Source organism: Lates calcarifer, linkage group LG6 (assembly GCF_001640805.2).
Source record: "Lates calcarifer isolate ASB-BC8 linkage group LG6, TLL_Latcal_v3, whole genome shotgun sequence".
In the NCBI taxonomy this organism is placed as follows: domain Eukaryota; kingdom Metazoa; phylum Chordata; class Actinopteri; family Centropomidae; genus Lates; species Lates calcarifer.
This window is the reverse complement of record NC_066838.1, coordinates 18,625,589-18,637,978: the sequence shown is the minus strand read 5'-3', so window position 1 is coordinate 18,637,978 and position 12,390 is coordinate 18,625,589. Positions and strand designations below refer to the sequence as shown.

Below are 12,390 nucleotides of genomic sequence, written 5' to 3'. Positions count from 1 at the left end.
ACACAAGAGGGCCTTATCGAGAAGGAGCTGTCTTAATTGATGGAGGGAGGAAGTAAGGGAAAGGCAAAGAGCAGCGATTGGTAGAGTGTGTTGGTGGTGGTGTGCAACTGAGAGCTGACGTTGAGACGGCCTGACAGGGTCTGTTTCTGTTCATTGCAAGACTGTTATCCAGAGTGACCGTGTTGTCTTCCGTTCCCTCCACAAAGGTTATGCCATTGCCAGCAGTCCACATGACACAATGAATGAGCCACTATTGCTTGAGCCAGAGACGCTCATCAGGTCAGTCTTCAAGTATCTACAACCTTGCTCTCAATCCACGCCACATTCAAGAGTCATTTATGGGTAAATCAGCATCGGATCTCAATAATTTCCCTCTTGTTTGTGACCTAAAGTGAGGCTGCGGCTGCATTTTAGAAATGACGTGCTTGGTAATCGGGTGTGTTGGGCTGTCAGCTCAGGGTGCATGATCTTGCCAGCATGACTCAAGTCTGCCCGTGAGCTGCTTCCTGTGCCTGTGCATCTACTCCAGTTGCTTGTATGATCTATTTTAGATTCTTTTGCCCAAGGATGTGTGTGCATCCTCACAGCAGAGAGCCACAGAAATAAGGAAAAAAAAGAGGAGGGGGAATAGATAATGTTCAAATAATCTACAGGCAATCATGCAAATTCCCCAGACGTTGTGCACTCAGGGATGCTGTGGATGGGAGTGCAGCCTCACAGTCTATTCAGGCACAACAAATTTGGAATTATGCAAACGAAGGAATGAGATCTCTTATCAGCCATTTGTGCAGGTTAACATGTAGGTAATATGTGAGCCAACATGTGTGACATTGCAAGGGCCACTTTGCCCGTTTACCCTGTAATAAAATCAGGCAGTTATCCAATTAGATTAATTATAACGCCGTACCGTATCCAGAGTGCACTGTTTTCATTGGTTCATTCCTTTTATGTAACCGAGAGAGGAAAATGGAGAGGACAGTGTTCGACATATGTGTGTCTTGACCATGTCAGAAAGCAGCAGAGTCCAACCTGTTACAGCAATAACAGGAGGCAGCGACTGAAAGACCAGTCCTCCATCGCAAGCACAGATGTCATGCTCCTTGTGGCCTTCACACACTGAAGGGGCCAAGCCGATTTTGGCGTGACCCTGATGTGTCATCTTGATTTAGACACTAGTTTCATGTCGGCCACCAATGTGGCCTGATATCTGTGTGCGTGCCTGTGTGCGCGTCCATCTATGCACGCGGATCGGCAATTGGTTTAGCACAAGCAGGAAAAATGTGGATTCTCCTCTCCATAATCCCACAAGAGCAGGCTTCCTTGGAAGGCATGGTGCAGCAGAAGCAGGGGCATTGTGGTTGGTGAATGGCTGGGTCTAATCTTGTGGAGGCAGTGGTCTGTTGGAGGGGCTTTTGAGCAGATTTGAGCCTGAGGGGTGAGAGTAACAACTACCAAAAAGAAAAGAAGAAAAAAAAAAAGATCTTTCCTTTCTAGTTTCAAAGATTTGCGTTATGAATGGTGCGCAGCAAATTCAAATTAGCCAAACTGAAGTGGAGGTATACTCATTTACATTTTCATTCAGCCTTTAAGGGTTTTATTTATAGCTTAAAATGTAACTATGGATATGCTAATCACGCATAATGTTTCCAAAAAAATAAATACATCTACAATGAAATTTCAAAGAAGATCCCTAAAAAACAGGAGTCTGGGATCTGGAGCCATGTTGGATGAGGTCTACAGTGGATTCTGCTCTCAGCATGAAACCAATGTCTTGTTGCCTATAGATCCATTTTACATGCAAAGTATATTTTCACATTACTAACAGACACATTGAAGAAATGCTGCATCCATATCAATCTTCCCAGGATGATGACGCTCATGTCTTTTGTCTGATCTCCAGGGACTGGAGAATTTAGGGGGGATGTCTGTAGAGTGGTGTAATACCGCCATCTGCTGGTTAAGAAAGAGAGGTCAGCTAATCTCTGATACAGGCCAGGATTCATAAAATAATAACACAATAATGTGTAGGCTAAACTGCTTTCTAGGTCAACGCTGAGGTCTGCATCAAACAATCCTCACCACTGAGTCATCAATTGTAATTTTCCATTTTCCCCACTTTAAGAGTGATGGATTTTTCCAGCAGCAATTATTGTCTTGTGTTACCATGACACCAAATCAACCAAACAGTGTCTGTGGCACAACTGAGACCAAAGAGGTTTCAGCTGTAATGTCTGGGGTAAGATGTCAGCTGCTTGTTGAGAACATGGTGACTCGGATGTAGAATTTATCACACACACACACACAACGTACTCACACAGAGGAGGGATATAAATAAATATTAAATACACAACAAACCACAAGAACCTACAGTAACTGCAAGTGAGACGAAGACCTAAGGACAGAGACTGACAGAAGAGAGTGTGACTCCTGCTATGTCAATAATGTTCCTCTAGTTTACACTAAAAAGTAAAAGCTCCTCCAGTGTTAAGTTTTCTGTAACTGTGTTTCATCTGCTGCCTGACAGACAGAAGGCTCCAGACTGAAGCAAAACAACATCTATCTTCTAAAGAAAAACCTTCCTCAGCAGACTTTCAAGCCCACAGGTGTGTATTTGCTACTCAAAGACCAGACCGTGGGTGGAGTATTACTTTAACATAGGCATGCCGGAGACAACCAGGGAACACTTGAAAAACTGGCAGAGAAATTTTGTTCTTTGGAGACAACATTCATTTTAATCTGTCGTAGAGAGACAAACAAGTACCGACCCCAGTCAAGAACAAAAACAAAAACACCTTAACTGAAGGGTATCAGAAGAAAAACAACTGGGGACAGGACACTGAGAACACACTACAGAACAAGGGTGCTCCAGGAACAAACATACACATCAGGCAATGTTCCACATTAACAAAGATGACTTGAGGAAAATATTCAGTATAATGGCACTTAACGTGTACAGTAGGCCTACTATGAAAGGACACGTGTCCAATCCTGGCCCCTCTAACCAAAAGTGGTTTGGTTAATAAATCATTTTATTTTGTAGCAGTGGATGTCCAATGAAAACAGAGAATGAGCAATGACTCCTGATTACTTGGTTGAAAAAGGAGGGCTCTAATCATTGTAACCACCTGCCAATTATTGACTCAAGTGTCTGAAACACTGAGGTCGCATTAATAAAGAAATCTGCAGTGTTTTACAGTTCACAATACAACGGTACCATTGCACGATTTGAGAGATAAGAAACAGCCTGCCCTGCACAATTCAGAAAAGACTGATTTTCTTAACAGTGTTAAGGAGTTTCCATAGGGCCACTTATGACTGCAGTATGTCACAGTTTATTTGGTGATAAGGATGACAAAAATATGCAAAGTTTGGCATTTGTATGTTTATTTGGAAGAAATTAAGTACAAACAGTGGCATTTTCTTCCAGAGAAATAAGGACAAAAGTGAGCATGTTTTCCATGTGGATGACACCTGGAGCAGGTCCTCTCTGCTAACAGTCTTTGAGATACAGGTAGTCTAAACATAGCAATTAAATAACAATGGACTAATACCCCAAACATATTACTAAAAAAATCTACTTGTGTCAAACAAGCAGATCCCATGATAATCCCTAAACTCCACTATGGTACACACAGACAAAAACTCTTTAAACTATTAGTGTGGAAGTCTTTGACACTGCACCGAGAAAGTCTTTGATCAAAAGACTGTTGTGTTCCTGCACTTTTTTTAATCATCTGATAACTGTGGGAAAAAAATCTACTTTTAGAAAGACAGAACGCATGGTTAGAAGATAGTGAACATCCATGCTTCACGAGTACACTACTCTGAATAGAAAACAAAATATCTATGATCATTCCGCGCGGCGCAATGATAGTCTTACATGAGTAAAATAAAATATAAAGACAGGATAGTGTATGTAACAATTTTAAAAATGTAGAATATTAATACAAATGTATATGTTTTCACAGACACTTAAGTGACATACAAAACAAATCTGAATTTACAATACCATATCTTAATCAGTGTTGACAAATAGGTTCTGCTACCATAAATGGAGAATTTCAGAAGGGTGAGAAATTAAATTAAACAAAACTCAACTGCATAAATGAAACTGTGGCTCACTTTAACCTCTTCTCCATAATAAGATGAATTTTGCAGCTCACACCATGACACCATCTTAATCAAAAACAGATAAACATACTTGTAACAGTATTTGCTAAGCACAACTGAAGTGACTGACACGTCAGGCAGTCATGGTGGAATGTCGATGCCTACTCGTGAATTAAGGACAAACATATTTATAAAATCTTGGTTTTGAGGGAGATCGATTTTGTCAATGAAGCAATGGAGACATCCTCTTTTGTTTTCAACAAATCAAAGTTGCTGTTGTCACTAAACTTTGCCAAGAGTCAACATGAAAGTATCCGCATGCTGAGAATAAATAAAGCCACTGCTAACAGACTGTGCTACAGAAGGTCAAATTTAACTGTAATTAGTCAAAATATAAAGCATCCAGCTCCACAGAATAACAGAGAAATGTAGCCTTTTAAACTGCATTCAGACAACCTTGCCAGAGGCTGTGATTTGTAAATGGACGCCAAGATATAAACCTACATATAGTGATGAAAACCAGATACAAAAAATATATTGAGTACAACTGTACCAGCAGTGAGTATTTCTAAAATGTTACAGATAAAAAATAAATTCTGAGTAAATATATAGTATAGAATAAGGATTATAATAGAAACCAGCTATTTGAAACATGCTCTCTAGTTAAGAGATACGTACTATGATTGATATTAGTTTACTAAGTAATCAGCCACAGTGAGCATATAGACAGGAAACTAAAATTATTTAGTTAACAGTGGATACGTCCAGTTTAGGATCATAAAGAAGACAGAATAAGACTGGTGTCTTCAGAAAGCAGGGGGACCAGAGCCTTAATTGCATTATCACAATTTCAAAACGCGAGACGCATTCTGGAACACATTAGTTCCGACTGAAACCAGGTAACCTGCTACCTAAATGGTCAGAAGTGTAATAGTGCAAATGAGACCTGGCTGTCCTTTTCAAGTAATGTAGATTCAAAAGCAGTGTGATTTTAGAGTGAAAACAATGAAGACCAGATCTATGGCTTATTATGTCAATGGAAAAGGCAAGGAAGTTCTTTGGCTATCAAGGCAAGTGAAAGGCAGGTAAAACAGAACATGAGCTAACAACCAACCACTTTATGAATCTCATTATCGAAGCAAAATAAAATCTATGATTGTACAATTTCCACAACCAATATCGTCAATCAAACTATGCTATATTTCTCTTCTTCAATTGAGAGACTTTCCCAATTTTGGAGCAGAAATCTGAGCTGAGTGTTCTAATAAAAGGTCAAACTCAGTGTACGTAAGTGAACAGCCTGGGTGAGCACCATATTAAGTCTTACATTGTTCTTGGCTAAGGAAAGTTGATGCTTGGCAAGAAGCAAACACTAAGATGGTGACTGTAATGTTTACTTTTTGCTTCACAGATCTGTGTCTGGGTTCTGATTACCCCCACCCTTGGCCTTGATTTGGAGCCAGGCATCTCCCAGAGCCTTGGCAAAGTGGTCATCCACCGAACCTGTGATGGACACCGAATTGGACACAGGCTCTGCTTCTTTGTAGTTTTTTCCGAGGCTGCGGCGGAAGTGCTCCTCAATCACGGGATCGCATACTACGTTAGCTAAAATGAAATTTTATGTGGAGGAAGGAGACCAAAAATCTGGTTATTACAAAGCATGTAACAGAGAAAATGAACATAACTATGGGTCACACTGTCGTGTGGCTAGAGTGTACATGAAAGCATTCTCATCGAGACTCATTTTTTTATTAATTGTGAAGTAAATGAAAAATATGGCTGTGTTTGTTCGAACTTGTGTCAGAACTCAACTGATTTCTATCAAGTTATATGCAAACCATATACACACACAAGGTCAACAACACCTCTGTCTTTTAGGCAAGACACTTAAGGTATACTGTAGATTATTATTTCCATTACTTTAGGGAGTAAATATGAACACTTGACTGACATGTAGTCATTTTATATCTCAGGCAACTTAGCTGGCCTTATTTATATATCACGTCAGTAATTGTTAAAAAAAAAAAAGCTTATTTTGGTTTTAAGAACTACAGATTTGTCATGTATAAATATGACTAGTTTAGGCTCCGAACTGACTCCACCAGCACCTGATCCTTATTTAAGTACTGGTTCCATAGATTTTGGACAGAAAACCTCAGTATTATGTTGACTTGCGGAGCACTTAATTATGAACACCTGTGGATGTGCTTATTCATGCAATTATCCAATCAGCCAATCACGTGGCAGCAGTGAAATGCATGAAATTGTGTACATACAGGTCAGGAGCTTCAGTTTCAGTTCACATCAAACACCAGAATGGGGATCTCAATGACTTTGACTGTGGCATGACTCAAACTGCTGATCTCCAATGAGCATTTCATTTAAACTCTGTTATGCCCACACACAGCATGTGCGTCATTCTCTTTCATTTGTTTTTTTGTTTGTTTGTTTTTTTTTTACATAAACCTGACAATATTACAGAAAGAGGAAAACATTTATAATTTCTATAAGTTTTAGACTGCACATTGTGTGTTGTAATGACAGGCTTACCATTGGTCTTCCTCTGATCAGCAGGTGGGCTGGGAGAGCAGCCATTCATGTGGCAATGAGAGAGGTTACAATTGCGGTTGCTTGCTGGGGCACAAGTAATAACTGAGGGGCGATTCTATAGGTGGAAAACAATACATGTAATCAGCTAACACACAGTACTATGCAAGGGTTTGTATAGCCCATATAGATCTCATCCATAGAGACCTGATAAATAAAAATACTCTGCAGTCCTGAATTACTGAGACTTAAGCTCATCTATTGCTTTTTCCTAAATGAGAATTCTACAATCTATGATCTTTCTCCTGAAGATAGCCTTCAACACTAAACTGTACCGAGAAAGTCAAATGGAGACATGTCTGTGCAATCGATTGTGCTACATAATGACAATAATTTTACAAAAATATTCTCTACAGTATTTTCTATTGCACACAAATATTTTCTAATGGTGCTTTTTTAAGTAACACTTACACAAAATTAAGAGGAATAATTCATCTTGCCAGTAAATCTGAGCTGGCTATAATGTGCAGCAACCTTTTCTCAAATATATTTTGGTCTTATTGGTCTTACCACCTTAACCTAACCATTAAGTGGCTTTGTGAAACAAAACAGATCATATAATCTGTAACACTAAAAGTTACTTGCAATAAAATGCAACTTTTGAGCAATATTACATGTTTGAAAAGGCCAAAGTTTCAACAAGCAAAACTTAAATTGCGCACTGCAGATATCTAAGTTAGAACTGTGGAACATCCAACAGACAAATCTAATAGCTGTTACAATTAAGAGTCATTACATTAGCAAAACTATTTTTGAAGCCTTAAGGTTTGTTCGTACTTTGATACAGATGCGGATGCAGAGCCCATAAATTTGCAGGTGGAGAGCAGGGGTACTTCTATACGTACTACAATGGAGGTATGCAACCTCACGACAGCAAGAACAGCTTCATTGCTCGTTATATTTGGCTTAGCAAGTTAAAAAAAGAAAGAAAGAAAGAAAATGATCTATGCAACTGCTTAACAAAAGCAGTTGCATAGATCATTTATACAGCGCATCGGTGCAAAAGATAACAAGAATTGATGAAATGACGTATCACCCTTTTCTAGCGCATAAGCAGTTTACGCGTGCTTAAAGTGTGTAGAGTCCGCATGCTCACAAATTTGGCCAGCAAGCTGTCATCCACAAAGGGGTCCTCACAGATCTTCACAGACGTGAGCAAATGATGAAATTTAAGTAACGCAGACCCTTACGGCCATGCAAATGCAGCAAGCATAAATTAGGCTTCGATTTATCAAAATAACTCAATTCAAAAGTCATGTAATTGTCATTTTATCATCAATACTCTATTTAAGGTCTAGTGCTTAGATTTTGTCACTATGAACATCAGATGTGACCTCTATAAGTGTAACAATTTGACTTACCTGCTGCCGCTCTACAGCCCCACCCATGACAGACCTCTCTCTGCCCCCAACACCAGTGTCGTGGCTGCTTTTGGTCAGAGGCAGGGGCTGGTCTACAGCATACCCAGAGATGGAAGCATACATGGTCCCATGGAGACCGTTAGAAGAGGAAGTAATGTGCTCCACAGGACTGTGGCTCCAGTGCTCATTACGGTTTTCTCCAGCAGAGGGACGGGCCCTTGATAAAGAAAGTACAAATTAAACATACTACCGACAGCTTCAACTTTTCATAAACAATGCATTTATCTGGTGTCACATCTTGCACTTCTCAATAAGACTTTATGGTTTGCAAGAAGTTTGTGATAATTATTTACACCTTTTATAACATATATTAAACACATGCTCACATATTAATCCTCTTCAATAAGAGAACAGCTGTTGCTGCTACAGAATAATAATTAATGCTTTAAACTTGTGGAAAGCACTTACAGCTGACTGGCAAACAATCTGCTCATTTTGGTCATGTGGTCATCATCACAGTTGATTCGGTCATCCATTTGTTCTTCACCATACTTCCGTTTGCTTGGACAGTGTGGAGGAGGCCCAGATATGTTGGACATAGCAGTGGGCAGGGAGGGTGTCCTGGACTCATCTGCGGTAAAGAAATCAGCAGTACAAATAATATAATTAAATTTACATTAAATCTTATTACAGATAGATGACTTCTCATTGAACAGAAACTACTACAGCTTAACACAGCTACATTTGAATGGATCTTGACTTTAAACAAGACTTTTTAGAGACCTCAACTGCTATTGATAGTTTTCTAAACAGTTTCTCCAAGATGTCTGAAAAATGCAATCTGGCCAGATTTACAATGCGTAGGTCAATACAAAGCAAAGTATTAAAACTGTTCAGTTGAGTACATTTTACTAATTGCCCGTTGAAATTGGTCACTCAAAGCTGATATGTGCAGGGGATTTCATACAGGCTGATGTTTCACCCGTGACTAACATGCTGATACGATGAAAATGAATATAATAAAACTATAATAAAGCCAGTATGCATGTGGTGTCATGGAGGAAAATTTGGGGTTGTGGTGGATGAATACTTAAAATATGTTCTGTTCTACTAGTCCTACATTTTTATTTTTCTCTGCAATTTTATGCAAGATGTGCCAGGTAATGAAAAGTCAAGTCATTCTAAAAATTAATGGGGAAAATGTGATCCAGATTACCCTGAAAGATTACTTCTTTTGCTATTCTGATTGGGGAGGTCAACTGAGCAATGGACAGGGGACTTTCCTGAAGTGGAAATCATGTGTACAAAAACAACTACATAATGTGAAGACCTTTCACTGACACAAGTGTGGTTACTTCATTCGAATTACTTCCTTTGTTATGTGTCCTTCCCACAAAGAATAAACAGTGTAAACAATATGGAATTTGAACCTGCTGAATCAATTGAGGTACACTTTGTAGTGTTTGTTGTCACTAAACCTTTTTAGTGGGTTCTTGTAAGCTATAGATAGACCGTATTACAAGGAAAGAACCGCTAATGTGTAATTTATTGTGACCACAAAATTTATTGTGTTCTTCGTTGATGAGTTTGGCAACCTGGTCGTTTTGTCTTGCACCAAATTGTACGCAATGAGTTCACGTTAACGTCAGTCGCAAACCAAAACACTTGAGTTTGATGAAATTGGTTTATAGGCAATTAGGGACACAGCAACGTGTTGTTTCCACAAAGTAGTTAAAAACACAATGTAAAGACAATTTATATCATTTAAACGCTGGCAAACTAACCTTCGTAGTGCAGTCTCCCGATGTTATTGTTCATCTTGTCCAGGAACTGAGAGTTCAACAGGTCCATTCTAGTGAATAGCATTTACGCGAACAGGCTAATTGCTAACATCGATGTTAGCAAGATATACCAGCGTAGAGAACGAACAAGCTTCTTTCCTGAAGAGGAGAGATTGTGAAAATCAGATAGTATACCGGAATATACATATGACTTACTTTTGACGCACTTTAGTGTAAATGGACAAGCTAACATGAACAGTTAGCTGGCTACAATAGCTGACGCTGACGTGAACGATTCAAAGGCTAGCAGTTACGCTAGCTAAACATGTACCCTCAGTTAGCCTCTAGGCTAGCTTTAAGCACCTAGCTTTACTACATAAGTTAGATGAAAAAGTTATATTCGCTATGACAGGAGTAACGGTTATTCTTACATACATTGTTCAAGTTGTTAGCTTAGTTGTTTGTTATTTTATCTGCAGGAGCTAGCACGCTCGCGAGCTTACTTTAGCGACTTTGTCTATGGCACAAGCTAACGTTAGCCACCAACAGCTTGTTACTAACTTTGGAGTAAGTTAACGTTAGCTTAAAGGTTCCCGATTCAACTAGTAAAGCCGAATAAATGGTGAACAAACCTACACCTTAGTGACAACTTACAGTTGTATTATGTTCAGTGACTTTATGTCCAACAATAAAGCCCAACAGTAGCGCAACATTAACAGTTAATGTTACTCACTTCATCGACAAAAGTTAGCCTCACAGCCACAACAACACCATGGCTACTCCAGCTTCACTGCCTTCACGCACTTTCCCACCGCTCCTGTCCTTAAACAAAAGAGTAGAGAGCGGCCCTAGCGGCGACGAGGAGAATAGGAGGGAAGTTATCGTTTTGGGGATGGTAAACGTGACGTTATACTACCCCGTAAGTCACGTAGATGTTTAATTTGTCTGTTGACCGCCTGTCATGATGTTCTGCATGATTTTGCACTGTCTGTTGTAATTTTAAGCGCCCTCATCACACAGTCTATGGCACTCATATCCAGGTAGGGCAAACACAAATGCGTATTCTTTTGTATGCATGTGCAAATACCTGTATATACAGCTGATCGACATCTAATTGCAACACAGAGGCCACCTGTGCGAATGCTGCGCTGTTGGACCTTCTCATTCAGAGACGTCTGTCTGAAAAGGCTGGACTGAAGATTTCAGCAAAGTGGAGCTTCGTTTTGATGTTCACTACACTGATACTACCAGCCGGTGTCACCCTAGCATCTATGCATAAGATTCAGTGCATTAGACCAGTATAGAAATAAAAATTCTGACTGTTCTTATCAGACTTTCTCTTGACTAATATTCAAATTAAAAATGAGTTTCTAGGGATATATATTCTGAAATGTTTGCACTCCCTTTCACCCTATATGTACTACAGTACAATATACACCATACTATGCATAGCCTTTACTTATATAGTCTAAAATCCTAAATTACAATTTTGCTTTAAAGTCATCATTTCATAAATTCTCAATTCCATTGCAGGAAAAAAATGTCACACCCTATTAACAGGAAAAAATACAATAGTTAGGCAACAGATGCTGTATATAAAAGAATAGGCAGACTGACAGTAAAATTACAAGATGGAGAAACAGAATGACAGTATTAAACAAGTGCAAACATACAAGTTATAATTAGAGCTGGAGTTGCCACTTTCATGGAATCAACAAAGCTCCACTGTTCCTGTGGAGCTCTACTGTGACAAATGTTATTATTTCTTTGGAGTATTTAATAATTTCTCACTAAACCCCTCTTCTATTCTATTAGTGAGAAACAGAGAAGCTTGTCCCATCTCCAAATTTGTGAATTTACTCAGAAACACATGCAGAAAATTAGCTGGAAAGCTTGAAAAACAGTTGTGCAACATTAGGTTTAGAAATGATAGCAGTAGAATAAAGGAACTATAATTATGGACCAAAAAACTATTTCAACATTTGTTTTAATATTTGCAGGTTCGTACTACATTCACCTTTTCTAAGAATGTTATGTAGCATATGCATAGGTTTCCGCTGTTTTGTGCAAGAAGCTTGATGTTGTACAATATTTAATTTGATTACATATCATCACTTCCAACACATTAAGTGCAGCATTTTGGCCTTTCTTTGCCTTTCACTGCAGTTTAAATATCATGATGGCAAAGATTAGTGGTTGATTACTAAAACAGTCAACTAGTAATTTTAGTTTTAGGTTTATCTGGGAAAGAAACATTCATGCTGAGAAATAAGTAATACTATAAATAAATCTTTAGATTATTTTCACTGATGTTTGTGCGTATCAGATTCAAAATGTGTTGTCGCACTGTGACTAGATTTCTTGTGACCTCTGAGCATTGCAAGTTATTGATTTATTGATGTGTTTCCTGGCCCTAATCAAAATATCCATTTATTACTTGTGTTGGAGTCATGGCAGTTTCTGATGGTTTCACCACACAGCTTTAGTTCTTCCTATATTCCCTGTGCATAGAGTAGTTTAAACATTTTAGG

At 38.8% G+C, this 12,390-nt stretch overlaps 2 protein-coding genes across 6 annotated transcripts in view; one reads left to right on the top strand and one right to left on the bottom strand.

Moving 5' to 3' along the window:
• The window catches only part of cnbpa (CCHC-type zinc finger, nucleic acid binding protein a), a 144,716-nt gene that overhangs the window by 97,914 nt on the left and 34,412 nt on the right, over positions 1-12,390 (top strand). The gene's annotated exons all lie outside the window — the stretch shown is intronic.
• On the bottom strand, positions 3,368-10,754 carry vgll4a (vestigial-like family member 4a). Of its 2 annotated transcripts, none has more exons than XM_051071308.1 (6): positions 10,514-10,754; positions 9,863-10,018; positions 8,547-8,709; positions 8,079-8,295; positions 6,661-6,775; positions 3,368-5,715 (listed from the first exon to the last, which is right to left on the bottom strand). In XM_051071308.1, exons 2-6 carry the CDS (start codon positions 9,942-9,944, stop codon positions 5,516-5,518), a joined length of 777 nt encoding a protein of 258 aa, XP_050927265.1. In that variant the 5' UTR covers positions 9,945-10,018; positions 10,514-10,754; the 3' UTR covers positions 3,368-5,515. The 2 variants fall into 2 exon arrangements, with proteins under 2 accessions (XP_050927265.1, XP_018556610.1); XM_018701094.2 differs by having other exon boundaries at positions 10,593-10,747.